Source organism: Halichoeres trimaculatus, unplaced genomic scaffold, assembly GCF_033239565.1.
Source record: "Halichoeres trimaculatus isolate MK-OKI-2021-1 unplaced genomic scaffold, fHalTri1.1 fHalTri1_scaffold_4, whole genome shotgun sequence".
Taxonomy (NCBI): Eukaryota; Metazoa; Chordata; class Actinopteri; order Labriformes; family Labridae; genus Halichoeres; species Halichoeres trimaculatus.
The window spans coordinates 30,130,598-30,154,400 of record NW_027437182.1 but is presented as its reverse complement, the minus strand read 5'-3'; the positions used below and the strand labels follow the sequence as shown (position 1 = coordinate 30,154,400).

Below are 23,803 nucleotides of genomic sequence, written 5' to 3'. Positions count from 1 at the left end.
TTGGCTGCCTTACCAATAACACGCTAGCTCATTCTGGGGAGGGGGGAACAGAGAGGTTGGGAGGGGGGGCAGGTGCTGAGGGTTGTGGATGTGCAACACAGGAGTGAACTGGAGAGGGGGGAAAAAAGAGCAGGGACTGAGAAGTGAGGAAAGGAAAGGACAAAAGGAGAGAAGGTGAGAGAGGAGAGTGTTAGAAGGTGACAGTAAAAGGATGATGATGAAAGGAAACAGTGCTATTCTTGCTCGCTCCTGCCCAAACAAAGCCGCTCTTTCTCTAAAACCCACTATCATTTCCCCAAACAACTGACTGACTGACTGACGGGAGAAATGACTGCTCCTCTGAGACACCAGGAGAGGGAAGGGTGAAACCTGGCTGCTGGGATGTGAAAGACACACACCTTCCTTTTTGGTATAAGCTTCCAGTATATTGTTTACTTGAAGCCAAGCCCATGCAAACATCCAGGTATACACATGCCCTGATGCAAGCGTGCATTCAGAAATCTTCAAACGTTTTCAGGTAGTCTGCTACGCCATGTCCCATCCTTTTATCCTTAACTTCAGCAGCTATACTGTGCCAGCCGTATCAAGTGATTAGCCTTGCCTTTCCAAAAGATTTATAATATGGCAGAGGCAGAAACAAACCCTCTTCTTGCTGGCTTTTAATTACAAGGGGAAAAAATGCAGTGTCCTTGTTTTAAGCAGCCTTAGTGTGGATGAGTACAGATGGCGTTTTAAAAAGCAGCACGAGGAGAAACGAGGAGACTTTGAAGAGTGGAGGTGCCCTGTGCTTTAGCCTTTGTCAGAGCGGAGCTTCTACCATCTGTCTGTTTTGTGAGTGTGTATGTGAATGCATGTATTGATGTGTGTATCTGTGTGCGCACATGTGTCCGCTGCCACAGAGAGTACGAACTCTAAAGATTATGTATGGGGGGTGTTTGGTAGTAGGAGTCAAGGCTGCAGTCATCCCACCTTGAGGGTGCACCTCTCTGCTCGTGTTACCTTGACCGTTCTGTTCTCTGCTACTGAACAGACAGAGAACAGGGATTCGGTGTGGTGTCAGTCTGAAGGAGAACATCCATTATTCAAGTCAAGAGAAGAGAGAATGCACCAAGTGAGCAGAGGAAGAGTGATTCTTTTGAGAAAAAATAGTGCAAACATGAGTGGTGTGACTACAAGAAGAGGGCTGAAAACCAAACCTTACAGATATAGAGCCATATAGGTTTGTAAGAGCGGCTCAGTTTTCTGACTTCAGAGGTGCTTTGCTGAACTTAAACTTCATTTGGTTTTGATGTTTAGTATTCAGTTCCATTCAAACCATTACATACATTAAGATGGTAATATCTTTTTTTTTATTAAGTTCTAAGAAATCAACTTGGAAGAGAAAACAAAAAAGACCAAAACATGGTGCTACATGTAACCACTGTCATGTGACATTTAATACTTTGTTAAATTTGACTGGGGATGGGAATTAATAAGTTTTTGTCATGACACCAATGCCCTTATCGATCTGATTCTTTATTGATTGCCTTATCAATTCCTGTTGTGAATTTTCTTGGTACAAAAAGTAGCTTTACAGGTTTTCTGTGTCAACAACATTTAATTGAGTTTATACTGTAAGTGAATAAAATGTAGTTGGTCCCTGAGTCTGGATACTTCTGGGCATGATTATACAGAAACAGGTAAAAATTGCACACAATGTGACGGTGATGTACTGTGTTGTGATATATTAATAATTCAAGTAGGCCATCTAGTGTTTCAAAGTGGTTATAGCAATGGTTTAAGTTGTTTGGAACCTTTCTGTAGTTATGAAGTCAGCCATGAGCCTTTCATTAGCCTGTTAGCTTTTGATATTTGAAATTCTCAGTATTTTTTTTACAAAGAGTTGATGTAATATGTCTCTGTGATAAAAGTTGAAATTCTATTCTGAAGCTGAAGTTATACTGATGTATGCTAACTGCTAGCATATCAATGCAGTTTCCCATATACGTAAGCATCAAGCTTACACTATTTTGTTATTTTGGTAAATTTGATTAAAACCATTTCAAATGTACTGAATATGAATCTCCTGAGAGAGAGTAATGTACATTTCTTTATGAAGTCAGTTCTTCAGCAAAACTTCAAGCTGAAAATCTGAATCAGAGTTTTCTTGGGAAACGTTATCTAACTGCTAAGCTAAGATAGCTGCAGCAGACTAGTAGATGTAAGGCCCGGCGGCTCTGGCACAATGTAAAGAATTGGTAAGCAAATCGTTAAGCACGTTAAGTTGATTTACATCCCTAAATTTGACTATAGCTCTTGCATCTAAAAGTAGCAAAGCAGAGTGTCCATTATTTGAAAATTTTTTAAAAAGTCTCAAAAGTGAAATCTTTGTATACAGGATAGTGAATACCATGCATCTTGATTAAACTCTATGTCACTATTATAAGAATGTTGCAGAATAAAGTCATAATGCGATGCACCTGTGAACTTCTAACTGGCTTTTCCTGGGGACACTCTAGACTCTCTTCAATTTGCTCATGTCTCTCTTGCTGTTTCACATTCTTTCATCTAAAAATAGTAAACTACAAGGGATAAGAGCTGTGTGATTTTTGGCTTTCTCCTTAAATTATCAGGCCAAAGTGGTGTTTTAGTTATACTGCGATAGCTCCAGTAAAATCTTCAAGGAGTGAGTCACAAAGCAAGTAATCTTCAGACTATTTTGGCAGAAGTGACTATGGTTGCATGTAAACTTAATCAATTTTTTATAGCCTCAAACAGTCAGTAACTGTTCCTGTGTTGATCACCGAGTGCAAATAAAAATGTGCAACCAAACACGACATGAGCAGACTACCAATACCTCCATAAACATAATCTCAACTTTAAAAGGCACATCGTGTGCTTCAGGCAGCATGTTTGTAATGCAGCACCAAACTTAGCAAACAATGCAGTGTTTCTTTGTTGTACTGGAGGAGAAAATCTGAGATTTTTTCTGACAGCCTTAATATCCAGAATACAGCTTGGCAGTAAATAACACCAAAAGGTCTGAAAAGCTTCAAACATGGTTGCCTCATATCAGCAAAATTTCAAGGTAACTCCACTTTAATTTAATGCTATTTTGATCAGGAGCAATGTGCCTATCAGACAGCTTAGCTCAATGCCAAAGAACTTGTAATTTGTTATAAGTGATACTGGCAATCACTGTCTTTACTTGCATGGTGCTGTGAGCACTCATGACTTGTTATCATGGGAATCCTTCCCATTGCTTCCTTCCATCCCACATGAAGGCACCAGCATCAGCCTTTTCTCTGCCAGTCCTTACACACACCAAGCAGCGATTTGGTTTCACATGAGAGTTTGCAAAAGCTGAGGATGAAGATCAATTGTGTTAGTGTTCAATGATCAGATAAGCAGAGACATCTGCTCGAGCACAGGTCAGTGAGGAAGTCAAAATGGACAAGCGATCCTATATTTTCTCTTATATCTGTGCAAATTTAAACCAGCTGCCAGAACCCGCTGTCTTTCCTGCAGGTCTAAAACAAACTAAGGGAAAATGAGCATGCACTGTTTGCACTAGTAAAGAGAAAAAATATGTTTATCCATTTCTGGGGAATCAATTGACAGAAAAGGGGAGTGAAGAGGCAGAAGAGAGAGGAAGAGACAGAGAGATATCCTTGTGAATTTGATGCTGTGTTCTCTCCCTGAGTCTCTTGGGCAATTTGGCAGTTTAGTGGTGTTTGTTTCAGCCGCCTCTGACTGTGAATGAAGCTAACTGTGATGTTTTCAAAGTTCCTTCTCGTTCTCGTGAACAGAAGAGTGACTGCAGGGTGCATCCTGCTGATGAGGAGGTCATTTGGAGAACAGACTTCATGTTCCCAATTTAGCAGGGGAGGAGATGGGGATCATTGGCCCATCTGGTACTGGTCACTGGAGAGCATCCATCATTTAAACAACCACGTAGCATTTTTATGAATGCACTGTTACTATGTGTTGCTATCTGAGAATTGGATCGCCTTTTGTCCATCGTGTTTGGGTGATGTTTCTGTAGAAACAATGAATCACTGGGTAAGATGGATTTCAAACACTCATTACATCTTTAATTCAATGAATGTGGGCGCGCTCGTGACGTGAGCCACTGATGAGCTGGGACCTTACTTCCTGGCAATGAAGGACAAATGTAACACGACATACAGACACATTGCTGGACTGAACTGACAACACATAAACTCATCGGTAATAAAACATAGATTTTCTTCTCCGTAAGGGACTTTTTCAGAATATTGATAAAAACATTGATGCTTCCATAACGCTGCACGCAACTTTAGCTCCACCGACTAGTCTGATATTCCACAAATTTGCCTGTTTCCCCATTTCTCCCTCTTTCCTGCCTCTCTCTTCTTGTTCTGTGCTTACATTTTTAACAGTCACAGGAGAGTTTTAATTTGCAGCCCATGTCTCTCCTAATGGCACTGAGTGTGTGGGTGTATGTGTGTGTGTGTGCTGTACAGTAACAGAGAGAAGAAATAGATGAGTCAATGATGCCTGCATACTATTCTCAGGGCCGCTCTAAAGTCCTCCATGTTTTTAATCACCAGCAAGTCTAACATCTAATTAATCATTAACATTTCTCCTGCTGATCCTTATCCCCCTGGAGACACCTTGCAGAACATCTCTCTTTCTCCCTCTCTCATATTAGTATCATTTGAGTCTGTGTTTGAGTCTGTGTGTAGACGATAGTAGATCTTTGTGTATTTCAGTTCATGCTTAAACAGTTGGTAGGTTCATGGCGAGGACGGCAATTACTGTAGCAGAGGGTGTTAGCGGGGTCATATTGTTCCAACACTTCCTGTTCTATGTGTGAGAAAGAGTACTGACCAGTGATAAATCTACTGACGATGTGCTACAAAAGAAAACTGTCTGCTAACAATGGCAGTAGTTCAAAAACACTGGAATTTTGCTACATAGCTGACACACTCTTTTTGTAGTGGAATAGGGATGGGAGTTAATAAGTTTTTGTCAGCACCGATGCCTTTATCGATTCTGCTTATCGATCTGATTCTTTATCGATTCCCTTATCAATTCCTGTTGTGAATTTTCTTGGTACAAAAAGTAGCTTTACTGTTTTTCTGTGTCAACATTTGATTGCGTTTATACTGTAAGTGAATAGAATATTATTGGTTCCTGAGTCTGGATATTTCTGGACATAATTATACAGAAACAGGTAAAAATTGCACACAATGTGACGTTGATGTACTGTGTTGTGATATATTAATAATTCAAGTAGGCCATCTAGTGTCTCAAAGTGGTTATAGCAATGGTTTAAGTTGTTTGGAAGCTTTCTATAGTTATAAAGTCAGCCATGAGCCTTTCAGCTGCCTGTTTGCTTTTGATATTTGAAATTCTCAGTATTTTTTACAAAGAGTTGATGTGATATGTTTCTGTGATGAAAGTTGAAATTCTATTCTGAAGCTGAAGTTATACTGATGTATGCTAACTGCTAGCATATCAATGCAGTTTCCCATATACGTAAGCATCAAGCTTACACTATTTTGTTATTTTGGTAAATAAGGTGATTAAAACCATTTCAAATTTACTGAATATGAATCTCCTGAGAGAGAGAGAGTAATGTACATTTCTTTATGAAGTCAGTTCTTCAGTAAAACTTCAAGCTGAAAATCCTGAATCAGAGTTTTCTTGGGAAATGTTATCTTACTGCTAAGCTAAGGTAGCTGCAGCAGACTAGTCTACATAAGGCCCGGCGGCTCGAGCACAAAGTAAAGAATTGATAAGGGAATCGTTAAGCACAAATGCTAACGATAAAATAACGATGGATTGAAACATTTCTTATTGATTCTCAACAGGAACAGGTTTTCGAATCCCATCCCTATAGTGTAATGAAGCAAACATGACAAGATCTTTATAGAGTAATGTTAGTGGGAAGAGGTAGGCTGATCTTTAATCAATCTAATGTGATTAGATGCCATATTAAAGTCATCTGTTTATACTTATCATCCATTCAATTTTCAACAAATAACATAAAACAGAAGAAACTTTGTTAATCTGGGAAAAAGATTACCTTTAGTATAAAAAAAAACATTTTGTGTGGTTATACATTTTTGAAATCACAAGTGCTACTTTTTGAGAATTTCTCCAAAGTATTTATTCTAAATAAAATAATCATGTGTGGCGTACTATCTGAATCATTTTGATACCACATTTTGACTCAAGTTAATTTGCTGTAAAAACAAGATTTAAGTGCCTGTGCTGTACAATCAGCATCTCCTTAAGGTTGAAATACCTGAAATCTGCATTTGGACAGGACATCAGAGTTAAATTATCTATGCTTATTCAAGGGTGAAGTGTGTGATGATTAAACCTTTGAGTATCAGCTCTGAATCTAAAGATGTAAAACAAATTCTTATACAAACCCCATCCACATCAGTTAAGTTTTGTTGGATCTCAGCATTCTTTTTATTTACTATGCTTTATCTAGATATAAATGGAGAAAAACACATGAAAAATGCATCAAATTCTTCCCTTCCTGTGACTCATACCACCTGTGATAAGATGTGTTTTATTCATGGCATGTAGCCAGAGCACTGGAGCTTAAATTCAGCACGGTGCATGTGGCAGTGGGTGAGCAGATATTTTCTGTGGTCTTGATGTGCAATGTGTGACAAAAGTATTTTTTGGGTCTCCCCTGGGTGTGAGAAGCATGTTGTCAAGAATATTTGTAAAATCACATCGTCAGTAAGGAGCCAACTTTAACTGAGCATTAATGATAATTAAAACCTCCCTATTTCTTCACCTCTCCCCATTGTTAAGCATCCTCACTGCTCCCTTCATGTTTGTAGTCATTCTCTCCTTTCCTTTCAAATTTCTCCTTCACCCTTTTGTCTACACTCACCCTCTGTCTCTTCTTCTTTGTTCCCTTTCCTGTCTCCTCTCAGCCTCGCTCCTTGTCTACTCAGTGTCTACAGACAAGCGTGCACTTGAACGCCAGCAGTGATTTATTCTGCTTAGGCAAATGAGTGTAGCTTACAGCATGCTGCTCCCTTTCTGCTTCATCAGTACACATTGCACATAACACTGGAGCAGGTTGCAGCCTGTAGGCACACACACACACATAACCCCTGAAATGGATCTGAGAGACATGCTGGAGGGGTTCTTCTGCAGCACAGTGGGCTGATGTGATTCATTCCTGTGTTTTGGATGTAGTGAAATGTGTAATTGAGCATGTATATTTCACAGCTTGTGCTTTTCATGTAATCACTGTGTTTACCATGGCGTTCTCAGATGGGGCTGTGGTTCAAAAGATTGTCATTTCAGGTCAACTTCCCGTGCCATGTGTAGAAGACTATTGTGCGAGGTTATGTGGCCAAAATTAGTTTAAGAACAACAGTGAAACCAGATATCTGTCATAATAAATCAAGCGCACAGAGTTAATCAGATTGTTTTTGATAATATTTAATTGCTTCTTGTGCACCAGCTGAAAAATGGTTGTATATATATATATATATCTAAGAAAAATCCCCGTTTAAATAGCTGTGATGAAGCAACAAACAAAATCTCAATCTGTTACAGGGTCAGAGAAAGCACTTCATTTGTTTGGTTGGTTTGTTTGTCTGTATGAAAGTGTGAAAAGGGAGGAGGTGCTGCCCCATGGATACCTGTGACCTGGTCGACGAGGATACGGGAGGTAATGATGCGTCCATACTGAGAGAAGAGCTGCTCCAGCTCCTTCTGAGTCATAGTTTTAGGCAGGCCACTCACATACAAGTTAGCATCACGGATGGAGGCTGAACTGGGCCGTGCATACGACACCTGTGGGGAGAAAACACAAGATATTAGTGTTATTATAACAGAGTTAAAGCTTCAGTATGACCATCCTGGAGGATTAATCAAAACAAGAAAATGTGAGGTGTGTAGATGTGGTTGTGTTTTAGATGGGCAGTGGATAGGAGCGGGTCATTGGAGTCGCAGGAGAAAAATTGCAATCAGATCTCCCAGTACACCTTGCCATGGGGATTACTGTTGTCAGGAAAAGACTGAGAACGCTGGAGAGACTTTTACTGGGGGGATCCAAGGAAACTCTGAGCTCCCTGAAAGGAAAGCCCAGCATGCCAAGGGGACACAGTTAATATTCTGACTTTGACAGAAATCCACTGAGTTGCTTGTTAATACACAAAAGGTTACCGTGTATTTTTTTTGTATCTTCAGATGTTTTTGTTATGAGACAAAAATGTATACATAACATATGTGCTGTTAGCACATTATCAGTCAATCAATCAATCAATCAATCAATCAATCAATCAATCAATCAATCAATCAATCAATCAATCTTTATTTGTATAGCGCCAAATCATAACAAACGTTATCTCAAGACACTTTACAAAAACATTTACAGGTCTAGACCCGTAAATGTTAATAAAATTTTAGTGAAATGATAAATAAATAAATGTCTTTTTGCTTTTAAGTTGATACCAACCCTGTAGATTTTCATATTTTAGTGTCATTATGCAGAATTACTGAAAGATAAAGATAATTGACAGAGTAAGTGGTTTGCTGAAGAATGCCTTCTGATTCTTTTTTTATGCAAGTTAAGACAGCTCCAAATACACATCACTGATTCTTGAAACTCTGGCCAGAACATAACCTATTAAGAAAAGTTCAAACTTAGTGAAAGTGAATTAAATTATACAATTTATAGCATTCATTTGATCATCGGAGGACTTTTTGCACCAATATAACATTTTTTTCATATTTTTGTTTTTATTTTGGTAAATTATATGATCATATGAAAACCCAGGGCCCAAATAACCTGTTGACCTCAGACAACATTTTATCATTTTAATGTGTTATAAAATTGTCAAAAAATATTAAAAATAATTAACATAGATGCCAGATGAAAGAGTAGAATTGAAAGTATCTTTAAGTCACACAGCAGTGAATATTCAACAATATTTTAACGTATTTTATGATTTCTGAAAATGTGCCCTAAATTTTCTTCAACCCCGTCTGATATTTATCAAAAAGCAATGAAATCAGATTATCACTTGGTCAGCTTTATTCCTGAAGACCCCTTTTCCCTCCTCCTCATATTCCAAATTCTCCAAGTTCACAGAAACTGCTGTAATGTTTTTCTATTTTCCTGTAATGTTCACATATTTACTGATGTTTTCACTGTCATGACCATGATATGTCAACACCGTCACTTTAGTAAAGAAAATATTATTTATATTTTTAACATATATGCTTTTGTTTTCAGTTGAGGCCAAAGTTATCTAGCAACTTAGGGAAAACAAAACATCTAATGTGGGTAACACATTGATGTTGTGCAAAAGAGGTTGTTTTTGTCAACAACGTCATATTTTCTGTCTGGCGGTGGCGACATAGTTTGATGGTGTTGACAAAAACATACAAAATATTCTTAATGCAAGCTTGGATTAAATTTTTGTAACTGTGAATAGTAATACAGCTTCCATACTTTTATATTTTTAATACTTGCAAGTCATAGTGTATTTCTTCCATGTGGAGGTCTACCAAATTTTCTTAATGTTTGTATTCCAAATGACTTAAATCATTTATGGATGTAGTTGCAACATTTAATAGTTTTATGACTTTTTACCTAAATAAACATTTCATTGTGAACCTCCATTTATTTACTTTAGGAAAGGTAACCAGGCAGGATCTGTTTGTTGCAGAACGCAATAAAAGAAACAGGGAATACCAAGAAAAGCTGAGACTGAAAGTTCACAGTCAGCCAGAGTTAAAGTAAGAATACCCAAGACAGGAAATCAAAGATGAAAGAAGAGGGTAGATGATGAGAAAATTAAAACTATCAGTGGTTAAATAATCAGGAAAAGCCCAAAATGAATCTGATGTGTTCGATAAGTATATACCAAGCAGCAACCTCTGATTTAAAAATATGAGACAATGAAGAAGTGCTAAAATCTACAGTTCCTAAAGAGTCCGCTTGAAGCTGGATGTAGAAGTATAGACAGCCACATTCACACCAAGCCAAAAAATCTAAAACAAATGAGCCATTTTTACAGCAGAGATAAACATATTTACAGCCTGCTACAAAAAAATGTCTCATGTGTGAATTCTCTGACAGCACAGGGTGGGGGTTTCTTTTTCTAACTCAGCAGTTTAAAAGAAATTAAGATTGCAAGTTTGCCTAATTAGAGAGCTCAGCTGGTTGACAGGCCCAATCGCTGTCTGTGTGGAGGCTAGAAACCTGCTGGTTTCCAATAAGGCCCCTGTCAACCACTGGCTTCAAAACTCAGTGTTAGAAACAGACGGGTAACGTCACAGAAACTACGTCCATTCATTACACAGTCTATGGAACATACAGGAGCCAGCTCACAGCAGGTAGTTAATGTTAATTGTTTATGTTTAAACATAGAAATGAAATGTTCAAGACAATTTTTTATTTGATGGACTAAATTGCTCATAGAGTTGTTAAATAGCAACATGAACTTGAGAAGGGAAAAGGTTGGAGTTATTTGTTGTGCTGTGACCACCATCAGATTAAACTTTTTCTTTTGTTTTAAACAAATACCCTCACAATATTTTTTTGCGCATACAATGGATTTTTTCAAAAACTCACCCGCACAATTTCCCTCAGCTCTTATAGTGACAGGCTGCTCCTCCTCCTCATTTCCAGACATATTCAGAAACACCTTTGACTGAAACGTGCCATTTTTCACTTCATCATATTCCTATACAGCGTTTATTCAGCGTATGAATGTCATCTGGCTGGAACTGTACAATGTACTGTGCACCAAGCCATAGCTCTCTACCACTGAACTTTCACTTCTCAAACATTGTCCTGAACATCCTCATACACTGAACCAGTTTTGCTCAGGCAAAAGTTGCGCAAATCCCATTACTGCTGCTGCTGACAGGAGCAGCTTTCCTTAGCTGTACTTTCATTACCTCTGACATGTGGAGACATAAGCTATCAAATAGGGTTAAAGTCAGGCAGATATGGTGGATATGCAGTCATATTCTCCGGCAGCAGCATGGAAATCCTGCTGAACTCAAACTGTGGAAGAACAGGATTGGGAACAGCTGGCTTTCTCCATGTCTCACTTTTCTTTTACACATCTTCCTCTTTGGCATCTCTGCTCAGCTCCTGTGTTTCCCTCTTCCTGTCTGCCTCTTGCTGCTCTTTGCAGCCTGGATCTTGTCCTCAGCTTCCTTCCTGCATGCTGCCTCACTAAACCTTTCTCTCTTTTCCAGATTCTGCCCCTTTTTCTCCTCTTTTCTCCTCTGTGCAGCTCTCCCCTCATTTCTTCCCCTTGTCAGCCAACTCCAGATGTCTAATCCATCAACACCTCCTCAAGCTGTGAGCGGTACTGTGTACAAGTGGTGTATAGCATGTGAGGATTGTGTGTGTGTGTGTGCGTGTGTGTGCGTGTGTGTGCACCCATGAAAGTGGGGAAAAGTGTGTGAGATTATGTGCATGCATGTCACTGTGAGATCCTCTCACCTTTGGCATGCTGCTTTTCCTCACATCTTGTGAAGGAAGCAGCATCGCTGACTAAATCTGGGGTGTCATGGTGTAGGAAACGGCAGGAGTAAAACCAACTCAAACACACTACTGAGCGATACATCGCCTCAGAGGATGTGAATCTGTGGGCCAAGTCTTTTCGACACGAGTGTAGCGGCAGAGAGTGGGAAGGGTGTGACATGAAAGAGTGCCAAACTTCATTTTGAAATTACCGTGCTGCCTTTTAATTTACCTTGTTACCTTAAGGGTATTTCGGTCTGTTATGGAGAGAGAAAGCAAGGAAAAGAGGGTAGTGGGAGGAAGGAAATCAAGTGTGAAACAGAGATAGCGCCAGACAGAGATGCAGAGTTGTCTTCTGTCATTACCAAGGCTGCCTTTATCTCAGGAACGACTTAAGGCAATCTCTTGTGTCAGGAGAGTGTGAGACTGAAATCTTGTGAGTGCAGGATGCTATATTCAATAAAGACCAGAAGAATTTCACACTGTACAAGTGACCTTCAACCGTTTCAAGCTTCTGCAACAAAACAGCCTCTGTGTCCATGTTGGCGGTGAAATGAATCACAAATCTTAGAGTTTGGATCAGATTAGGTATTTGCTCCACTGGATCATTTTCAGATCAACTTAAACCAAAAAAAAAAGACTTTTCTAGCTCTTCTTTGGACAGTTACTGTGCATCTTTAAGGCACAAATATTGCCATTCATCTCAAAAATGTTTCACATCCTCATTTTCCCTCACTGCATATACATTGACACTTCTATAATAATTAAAACAAGCAGTATGACAAATCTGAACTCTTTTTTTTCAATCAAAAAGAGCTCTTTAACGTAAAATAGTTTGTCACAAAAAACCCAACATCATTGGAGAAACTGCATCTGCCACTTCTCAGCGGAGCACATTTGAGAACATGCAGCTGATCCATGCACTGGGTGCTTGTGCATCATGTGTTGTGTGAGGCAACAACTGATAAAACTGCAAACCATAAACCAGGCATGAGTTCAGGGACCGTGGTGTCTGTGTGGAGGAGCTTGTGTTGTAAGGCTAAGTTTACAGCTACAGACTCCTGCAGGCTAAGAGCTAACACCACTAATGTTAAGCTGCCGATCACTGACACGTTCAGTCATCAGCCCATTTGTAACAGCACACACCAAGGGTAAGAGGAAAGAAAGTTAAAGCACCTTTCTGATTGAAGGAAGCCATGTGCACTGACTTTGTTTTTTTTTTTTTACGGTAAGGTAAATTATCATGTCAGAAACATCAACAGCGTTTTGCAAAGAATGTGTGAGTCAAAGGTAGATTCATGTTAGCAATTATCTAATTGTCTACAAGGGTGTATGAGTTTAAAGGCAGAAAACTGTCAGCAATCAAGAGGTTTTTTTGCCAATAAAGGATGTGTTTATTTATTCTTACCTCCGCCAAGGAGGTTATGTTTTTGGGAGAGTTTGTCTTTTCCAGAGGTCTGTGTGTTTGACCGTCTGTCTGTCTGTGAACAACATAACTCATAAAGTAACAAACGGATTTTGATGAAATGTTCAGGAAATGATCAAAATGGGATAAGGAAGAAGTGATTAAATTTTGGAGGTGATCTGGATCACCGTCTGGATCCAGGACTTTTTTAAAGGATTCTTTATCATTGTGAGATAGGGCTGTTTTCACCATATGCTGATATAACTCCACAATAAATGGTTGGATTGCTTTGCGAAACAACACAAGACAAAGTCACCATAATTTCTGACAGATGTAAAAGTATGATCCAGGTCCTGGAAATATTCTGGGTACTAAGATCCCGAATATGAAATATGTACTGGGTCATCATAATTTTGAACACTCTCAGGTAACAAATAATCGTACAAACATGCAACTGACACCAAATTGTAGCAGACAGTCTGCTGAAAGGGAGTATAACATTAAAGTAGGACTGCGTGACAATCACAATATGCTTGGCAGAGGTCTGCGCTCTCTGAGTGCTTTTCTAGTTTTATAGGTATTTATTTCATCGCACCGGTAGAAAAAGAGCAGTCATTAATGAGTGACTGGTGTTGGGAAAACAAAATACCAGAACACTCTGACCATCACCTTCTCTCTGTCCTTACTCGATGCTGGATGCTTTTCTGAACCAAGGCCAGGTCAGGCAGTGCAGTCCAACATTGTGCAGTGAATGGAGGGATTCTCACAGGGATTGCCCATTCACAAATACAGGCTAATCCCATGATATTAGATTAGATTACATCAGATCAGATGGCAGAAAGCAAAATCCAGGGATTAACACAGACTAACAGATTATGGCTCAGTTTACAAGCCACAACATATCAGCATGCACAGAGCCGAGGGGACGATGAAGGAGGATGTGTTGATGTAGACTGTGTGCCAAATTCACTGCTTTTAGGTCTATTTTCAGTCTTGGAGGTGGAACAGAATAATGTTGGCAGAGGTATACCTCTCTTACCTCAATGACAACCACCAAAAAGCCTGCACATTAGTCATGCCACTAAAGTGTACAACCAGAGCTCTCTATTCTTTCAGGAAACATTTAATGATTGATGTGTTTCTTCATTTTAAATGCATACAATGTCACCTGTAGATTTTGACATTTAGAGAGTAATTAGCAGCATGTGATCCATCGTCAAAAGCTTTTTAATGTGCCTCTTTGATTTAGATGGTCTTTTTAATTACTGAGGATCATGCATGTTAATCCCATCTTGCCCTGCAGCTCATTCACTAACAGCATCGCTATCTAAAAGAGCTTTGAGGAAGAAAAGGGAAATTCACTGGCATGACATCCACAACTTAATACAATCATTGTGACTTCATTAATCCTCATCTTGAAATTCATTTTCATTTCATGCAGTTACACTTTTCAAATATGGAGATGCTCGTAAGATAAGGGTGTGTACTACAATATGTCATGTTTGGCTGTAGATGACGACGTTTACCTTGATTGTTTTGGTCTGAAGTCTGAGTCCATTTAACGTGTTGATGGCTTTCTCTGCGTCCTTTGGATCGATGTAGTTGACAAAGCCGTAGCCCAGACTCTGTCCTGAAATACCAGAAGGAGAGAAAACAATCTTTTAAATTTTATCCTGATTTGATCTTTCAATGATTCATTTTCTTTCTGTCAACTTAAAAGCATCTTCATTTTTATGCGAAGTTTCCATATTTAAGGATTTAATTTGAGACAAAGATATCCCTCGTTAGGAAATCAGGTTCATTACGCTCTACTTATTCACAATATGGAAGTTTTTCTACACTTAGAAATCTTATGTCAAACCTTTTATTCATATAACTTGAAATTCAACTGCTCGGGAATTTGTTTACCAAAATGCATTTCTCCGTCCTTATAAAGAAACAAACAAAGTACACTTAAAGACACTCTCTTGGATATCATCATCATGAAGCATCTCTTGCGGAAAAATCCGTAACAACATTTCGTTATCACTGCTGACAAGATCACAATGACTTCTGCCCGGGGAGCCTAAAGGCTTGGTGTTACTTCTGTCATGTCTTGTGTCATGTGAATCCTGCTCTGATGAAACAAGCCACAAGTTGGCAGAAGGCCTATTTTAACATCTCCATCCTTCCTTCCTTTCTTAGATATGTGAATGATCATGATATAAAAAGTCTGATTAAATTGCCCTTTCATTGCTCTCTTCCATTCTTGCTAGTTGCTCTAAGGAGTTAATTCTCTGGATGTATTTATTTTAGGTTCCTCAACACAGAAGTACCAGCAACTGAGTGCCTAATATGTCATGAATTAAACTCAACTTCTCCCTGAAATGCCCCTGCAAATGTAGTACCACAGTTAGTACAAACAGCATATTTGTTACTGTCTTAGCAGCTGTGCAAAAAGAGAGAAAAAATACCACCCCCTTTTCCCTCTGAGCTCAAAGTGTCTTAGATAGCACACTCCCTTTGAGTGTGAAGCAGGCCTGACATCTCCCAGTGTTTCCCCGACAGATCAAGCCTTTCAACAGGCGTAGGACTTTAAGAGGATGCCTCCAGCCATCGGGGCCTTCAGTCGGCTAGTTTTCAACAAACAGCCTGGATCCACTAACCCCACACACAGGCACAAAGCATCGCAGTCAGTTTAAGAGGAGCGGCGTGCACACATTCATGCTAATGGGAACAGACAGCGGTTAGTCAGAGACAAAGTGAATCACAAAATATGGAGCATGGCTGTTTCACTAAATAAATACATTTGGGCTATGGATATCACAGAGCAGAACAGCTCAGCAGCAAGCAGCGGAGGGGCCAGGAGGGACTTGTAGTCCGAACATCAAACAGCTGATGATTTTCTCTTCTTCCCTCCTCTCCTCCCTCTTTTCCTTTGGATTAACTGTGGATTATCAGACGCTCTCTATTGTTAATTAAAAACCTGCTATTCTGGAGAGACTTCTGCTATTTATAACTAGCCCTCCTCCCTCTTCCCTCTCCTCCTCCTTCTCCTCCTCCTCCTCCTCTGACTCTCAGCTGACATCAGGTGTTAAGTTTGTCAGTTTAAAGGTAACTCAAAAACGGCGCTTTGTGGCTCCTTTTTTTTTAATAGTATGCAAACAAGAGAGAGCTGGAATAAAAAAGAGAAAGAGATGAAGTCAATAACTAGGTGAAATAAATACAGCATTCATGTACTGTAGCTTGAGCTTGCCAATACATTAAGATGGGCCATAGTGGTACTCTAAATTAGCCAGTAGCATACAGTATGAGGCATTATTTTCCACCAAATGAATGAGTTTCAAACTATGTATTCAATTCACACTGAGTTTGTAATCCAGATGGGTGCGGCAGCTGAGAGTTTGCTGCTTGAAATGCTTCTCTCCGGCATTCGCCAGCTTTCCCACCCTCGCCTCCCACTTTTCCATCACCTTTCTCACCCCTCTCCCTCATATTCAACAAGAAATGTGAGGTTCGACAAGCGCGGCTACAGGAGGGTTAGCTGAAAATGAAGTGCGCTGGCGAAGAGCACTCATGCAGGGCAGTTGAGATGGGCCGGCTGGTGCTTAATGGTACAGAGACTCTTAGCACTCGTGGAGTAGACCAGGCAGCCAAATGGGGCCAAACCGACCATGGACGCTGCTACTGCTTGACGGGGTTGCAGTGGGGGTTGAGTGTCTTTTTTGAGTGTGTGTATGTGTGCACGAGTGAGTTACAAGTGTAGGTATTGACATGTGCGTGTCAGTGATTGATTACAGTGCTGCAAAGGAAGATAACGATGTGATGGTGACTGGATATTCAGCTACTGCTATATGAAGATGGTGTGTTTATATTTATATGCATACACCTTCATTGACTGCGTATATTACATGGATGGATGGCATAGGCGGGTATTGGCAGATCAGCCAGCTCCCACTCTCTTAGTCACACCCTCTTTGGCGAGACTGGAAGCTTTCAGGGCTGGAGGGAAAGAGGTGGGAGCAGGCTGACTGGCTGGCATCCATCCCCAGGTGAGCAATGAGTGAAGGAGAGATTGAGGGGAGACGGAGGAAGACAGCTGCCTGCAGCTTCAGGAAATCTCCAGGAAGGGGATTCAACCAACCATTTCCAGCCTGCTACAGAGGAGCTAACAGCAGGGAGCCATAGGCAGACAGCCTGGCAGCCTAGAGACGTGACGCCAACGCAGCACACAGATGTACGCACATGTGCACACACATGCAAGTAAACATGTAATCACTCTATCACTGAGGCACACACAAACAAACACAAGCAGTAAATATGTCCTCCCAGCAGGACGGTGAAGAGTGGAGCGGCTGGCAGCTAACCATGGCTTGTGAATGTCTGGGGGGGTATTGTGGTTTCTAAACCGGTTAGTGAATGTAAAGAAGAGCTCACTTTTCATGTAAGTGAGGAAGTCACTGTAAATGCTTCTCTGTATCCTTCAGTGGAGCAGGCAGTGTGGTTGGCTCCAGCATGTCACAACACCAGCCTGCCACCTCGGTGCTCTCCTGCAGGGTCAGCCCCTCACACCGCCTGCATTTAGATCACACCATCACGCTGCCCTGCTTTGTTTGGGCTCAGCTCAGTTTAAATCGCTCAGCAGCATTTAACCCCACACGCTGTCTTCTTTGGAGTGGACGGATAAGGTCAGCCCAGAAACTATCTGCTTTATATTTTAACCACACCAGACATCATACGCTAACGCCTTCAAGACAAAGAATCAGTGCTTTGATTGACTGTTATTTTGTTATAGTTCCTTAAAACTGTAGACTCTTTAAATGCTTCTTAAGACTTGTAAAAGTAATCATCATTGCCTTAAATGATCAAAGTTATTTTTCACTACAGAAAAGCAGTTGTAAAATTTTCACAGGCTGTCACAGAAGGGCTAATTAAGAATTACCACACACACAGCATTTCCCCATCCCAATGTTATGTTACTGGAATCAATCCTCAGAACTCTGAAGAGTGCTGAGAATTTACAGTCAGAGACTGTGGGATTGTATAATCCCAGAAAATGACTTGAGAAACGACAGCATCTGAGGCTATATAGAGAAGCCATTAAAATGCATGATAAATAGCCTCCAATGGAGTTGCAGCTTACAAAAAACAGCCCTGTGCTGATAAATTATCTTAATGGATACATTAACTTATATGTTTTAATTGTCAATTAAAGCCGAGAACTCAAATGATGCATTGCTCTTCGTAATTGCCTTTTAATGGGGTTAGATATTCATTTACTCTGAATTCTCAGCTGCTTATGGTGCCAGTTGAGCAAAATCTACAACAGTACTAACAACTAGAAAAGACGCAACAGCCATGAAAATAAAATCATATAAATTTAAAACTTGCTGAGGTCTTTTAATAAAGAATTTCCCCAGATTAGATTTATTTAAAATACATTAATAAAAGAGGAAAGAGTCTTTTAATGATAGAACACTAAGTTTGGTAGACATGAATGCATTTAGCAAAAGCTGTTATAATCATGTAAAGATTCTTATTTATTTATTAATTTCACCTCTTTAACTCTGCAGTGCCTTCTTATCTAGTGTTATGTCCAGTTTCACTAACAGACTAACTCCGTAAGATGAAGGAGCAGATTGAGGAGGTGTAGGTAATTCAGAGCTGGCCCTCCTCTTTAGGCAGACCTGTTGTACAGTCTGATATAAAATGTAGAGGTGGGTCTGTTTTTTTTCAGAGGTAAAAACATTGCTATTTCTAGTGAGGAGCTCTTTGGTTGTGTTAGCGAGGTGTTATGACTAAGCCATTATTTGTTTCCTGAGGAGCAGCAGGTTGCCCAATGTGTGAGATGAGAAAATGAGTGTTCTGAGCGGGTGTGCTGCCTGCTGTCCCCACTATGTAATTTCACCTTTCCTTTCGCCCTTCCATACACATGCGCACACACACAAGAAAATGAAAATTCACACTACTTGCCTAAGCGAAATTACACCAAGGTAAGTACATAAGCATTACAAAAGCAAAATAACTGTGTGTATTCTGACACTTAATCTACAAGCGTTTCATCATGCACAACAGATTCATGTAGGACAACCTGAGCTGCTCAGAAGGATAATAATCATATACTATAAGCCACACATAGTCAGAGACTTTTGTAATTTCCTGCCATTATTTTGTGCCTTTTGTTGTGACTAAGAGCTCTGTGCTGCAGAGATAAAAGCATCTTCATATACTGCTATGATCAGGTAACATCACACAACAAACTATAGACTCTTTGATGTGGAGTACTCAATATAACACACAGCGACAGGACACTGCCTGCAATTTACTGTTCTTTGAACAATTTTCCTATTGTCTCTTGTTTAAAAAGAGAATTTTAATTCTGTGGTGAGTGCACAACTGCCAAATTGAATTCTTTGTTTATTGTTAGTTATCTATTTTAAAAAAAGGAGTCTGATTCAAAAAAACAAACAAAAAAATCTGGGTCAAAAAAGCAAAAATTTGAGGGAAAGCTCCCAAAAGAGCTATGCATAAAACATTTCCTTCCACACCCAGTCAGCAGCAGAGTCTGTCTGTCATTCAGAGAGTTCACGGGTGGACAGATCATCAAAGGGTTGAGGGGGAGTTGCAGCTTCTGGAGATCATCGTAGCTCTGGGCTGGTGATGCTAACACACCTTGAGAGGACCAGCTCCCTCTCCCCAGAAACAAGCAAATTCGTTCAGTCAGTCTTGATTTTAGCAACGTTTTGAGACGAGATGGACAGGAGGGAAAAAAAATCACATTGTCAAAATAAATGTGTCATACTCTCTGCTTCTATCCTCTCCCCTGTTCTGACGTTTTGCCCCTTGCTGCTGCAGCAACTTAAGGTAGTGCTATTTTTGATGGGCCGGCGCACTCCCTAACATTTGCAAAGGTGCCCTGTCACCAGCTTCATGTCAAAGTACACTTCACTTACCTCGCAGAGGGTCAGCTCTGCAGTGAAGAGGAAGTCAAGGAGTTAAAAAAAAGATACGCAAAGAGAACAAAAGACAGGTCCTCGAGTACCAGCTGTACAATCAGAGAGTATCATATGGCATGTATTCAGCCTGTTTAAATAACTAAATTCATAAACAGCCACGTCCCCCGCACACATGCATCTACTGTAGATCCCTCTCCCACTCACTCATTCAACACATCTTTCCCTCCTGGGTTGCCAAGGTAGCAGCCACTGTTGCAGTCAGTAGGCTCCCACTCTCAGTTCCCAAGGCCCTGCTTCCACCAACACACACGCATAGACACACACTTGCCCACGTAGAGGCTTAGGGACACACAAGCACACACACATACACGTAAACCACCCCCTCGTGGTGGCTCCCTGAGCCTTGGGGCCAGTGGACTGCAGCCTGCAGTGTGTGGGCTGGTTGGCTGGCTGTGCAGCTGAAAAATAGAAGGCAAGCTGACAGACAGAGAAGTCCCTTTAAAGTCTTGAATAACCCTGTTACGTCAGTTTCCAGAGCTGATTCTGCTGCACCTGCTTGGACTCACGGCGGGCAGGTCCACAGGCCTAAAGCCATCCACCCCCAGCCCTTCAGCCTACATTCTGGGGGACAAGGGGGCTGTCTGGCTCTCCTCAGGCCAGGTATAGTGCTCTCAGAGCAGAGGGTCGGAGGGAAAGAAAGCAGCCCCGAGGCACAGCCAGCCTCTGGATCTGTGGCTGACACAGGGGACAGTCACAACCTCTGTGTTCCAAGTAAAGGGCATTTAGAGTGGAATAGGAGGGGACAGAGGCAGTCCGAAGCAAGGGTCACTGGAGGAGCAGTGCAGCCAAGCAAGATCTCAGGACATCCAATTCTGGGTTCTAGGCAGAGCGAGAAGGGGCGCGGGGGTGTCTGAGGAGGGGATTGGGTGTTAGGGGAGGGGGTGGGAGAGAGAAAGAGAGACAGGACATTCTCTGGACCTGGGACTCTGAAACTTTAATGTGTGTCTGGCTGCTTGTGTCTGCACTTCTGAGCCTGGCAGCTCTCTTAATACCTGGCTTTAGTGATGTCAAATCCTTTTTCCATCTTTTTGCCTGTCAGCTCTGTTCACGCTATCTCCAGCCTTCAGAGCTATTTCAGGTTAAGATGAATGAAGCTTGTATGTGGGATACAAACACTGCGCCAGATTTCCCTCAGCATGATTTAGTTAAGTTTTAAAGGTCTCATTGTAAAACAAACAGAAATAATGGAGCACTGTTCCCATCAGTCATTTGGTGAAAAACAGCTCTGCTTGCAGTCTGAAGTACAAAGAGAATCAGCTGTGCTCCTGAGCGTGTTACCGATGTATATTTCAGTAGCAACAAAGAGCTGTGGGTAAACTGAGGTTTATATGGTGAATATTTGATCTGCTCTGCGTTAGATTGACAGACTTTGTACAGGAACTTAGCTCCACCCGGCTGTCCTTACGGATCAGGGTTGGATGCATATTTTATGTTTGCAATATTTGTGGGTGCACTCGATGTTCCCCAAATGGAACGACAATGAAACTAATGGAAGTGTTCTGCACTAACCGCATGCCTGTGCGTGCAAAGCAAGCCAAATCCAGCAAACCTAAAAAAAAGAAAATTTAGCGCCTGCAGTTTATGAATAACTCTTACCTGTTCTTATGTAAGAGCTGGGCTTGCAGCAGGCTTTTACATGGAACTGAAGCTGCTGTCTGTCAGAGGTGCTCTGGCTCCAACTACTCCACAGCTGACATCACAGTCCATCTATTTTTCATGGCCAACATCTGCTTGGCTTGCTACATTGTCACTATAATTTGCATCAGCTCCCCAGATTCCTTGTTTAAAATCAACACATGGAAGGTGACTAGAGGCTTCCACCAAAGGCTTCACTCAGTGTGCTTTGGGATAAAGCCTTCACCCGGGTTGATGTGGAGATAAGAATTAAATATCATCATGAACAAAATAAACGCTGTTCTCCAAAGGTTGGCAAAGTTTGCTGCTGAAAGCTGGCAAAAAGCAAATGCTGTGACTACCTAAGGAAAAGGTCACACAAGCAGCTAGAACAGGGCAGACACATAGCAGCTTGTAAACATGATGAACTGTTTACTCAACAAGCAGGTAGAATACAATCCCATCTATCTCTCTGGAGTCAGACTGAGATTTCAGCTGCTCCATCTGCTGTGCACTATTGACACAAAAAGAAAGAAAAACAAGGTGTCCATCTAACTACAAAATCCTGTTAAACTCCACCAAATGCTTCGAGTGTTTATCCTCTTCTCTATGCAATCATAAAAAAGGACCTTTGTGGAGGAGTAGTACAGCGAAGGCAGAGAATTCACCCTAAAATCTGTCTTACAGAAAAGGTTCAGTCAGTTCCATCAATGTATGAGAGCCTATGTGCATGACCATGTGTGGATGTTGTAAATTTTGATTCAGTACATTGTGAGAGCCACATGAAAGTTTGCCTCAGTGAGGTGTAGTTGATGAACATGTGAGCAGTAAATCTGTTTTGCTTCATAAGACCATCTGCAATCCACAACATCATTAAGTCACAATGTCCTGGTCTGCAGTATTTGAATACAAAGCATCCTCTCTGGAGCACAGGTGGACAAACATAAAAGGTACAAGAGTATACACACTTGATACAGAAACAACAAACTTCAGCAATCTTCTCTTTAGGAGCACACAAGTAGAGAGGAAAATTCACAGGTGGAGGCCTGGGGCTCATGTGCAAGTGTGTGGGCTGAAGCTAGGTGCGTGTTAGCTGGGCTTAAATAAAAGATTAACCTGCATGTCCCTGCTGTGTTATGAGAACCTCAGAGGTAGCTGTGCAAGAAGGCAAGCAGGCAGAAAGGTAGGCAAGCATGCAGCCATGTTCTGAACAAGAAAGACACCCAGAGGTGGCTGAAGTACACCGGGTTGACAGATGGAGTCAAGGTGTCCACGCCTGCCCGAGCCCGGGCCTCAAACCACGCTGGCGTCATTGGAGCCGACAAGAGTGAGTCCACAGGAAGCTGAGAGGACACCAAGGACCTGTCTACCTCGGCTACCTTTGAGAGGCTCATGTGCTTGCACCTTGTCAGCAAATACTCAGAGTGAAGTCAAGCCACAAATGGGGGTGGGAAACTTATCATGACAGGCAGGCAGGCAAATACTGATGAAAGGCAACCAGAAAGTCAGTACATGTGCTACATTTGAATACAACACAAAATGTAAAGACTGTTAGTTATGATACAGTATGTTCACTAAAAGACTGCCTGAATTTTTCAATTAGAGGCTGAATTCTTCAGTCGTGTGATGGGAGATTATTGAAAGTCATACCAAAGTATGTAACCTAATATTTTCATGGACTGAATTTATTCAATTTCTTCAACTTTGTTCTTTTCTCCTCTTACTTCTCACACTGCATAATAGAACACAAAGGCCTTTATATTCACATCAAGATGAATAATAGCTGCTGCAGCACATTACTCATTCTAACTCTCACACTGAAGTTTCAACATGGTAAAAAATGATCCTGACTCCCTCAGTCTTGACTTCCTGAAAATATCCAGATCAAAGTCTCTGGCAGGTTTTGATCGTATTTGTGTAAATGTGCAGATACTTATGTTGATGTGACAAACTTAAAGGTGTATACTTGGTCTAATCTTTTGAGCACACCTTTCCCTCTGTCATACCTGGCTGAGTCTGTTAATGATTTGGACAACTGTTATGGAGTGAAAAGCTCTTGGCAAGCCTTTACTGGAACGAGGGGATCTGTACTTTGTTAGCCTAAAAGTTTGCACAATGAAATTGCCCCCGTGGGACAGCAAAACAGGCGGATGAGGGTAATGAGGGTGAGGGCAGGGTTTATTTATAACATTTTTTGCGTTGATGCTAAGTCATCAGAGGGACCTTGTAGTGCAGAGCACAGAGGTACCCTAAATTGTTTAGAAGAGAGCGAAAAAAACATTTTTCTACCTCTTA

General features: G+C 40.9%; 1 protein-coding gene across 5 annotated transcripts in view; it reads right to left on the bottom strand.

Annotated features, from left to right (window-relative positions):
• The window catches only part of elavl4 (ELAV like neuron-specific RNA binding protein 4), an 86,745-nt gene that overhangs the window by 20,055 nt on the left and 42,887 nt on the right, over window positions 1-23,803 (bottom strand). For all 5 annotated transcript variants that reach the window (XM_074667673.1, XM_074667677.1, XM_074667674.1 and 2 more), the window contains 2 exons: window positions 14,426-14,529; window positions 7,648-7,800 (listed from right to left, as the gene is read on the bottom strand). In XM_074667673.1, the coding sequence (XP_074523774.1) occupies window positions 7,648-7,800; window positions 14,426-14,529 (257 nt within the window). The remainder of the gene's footprint in view (window positions 1-7,647; window positions 7,801-14,425; window positions 14,530-23,803) is intronic.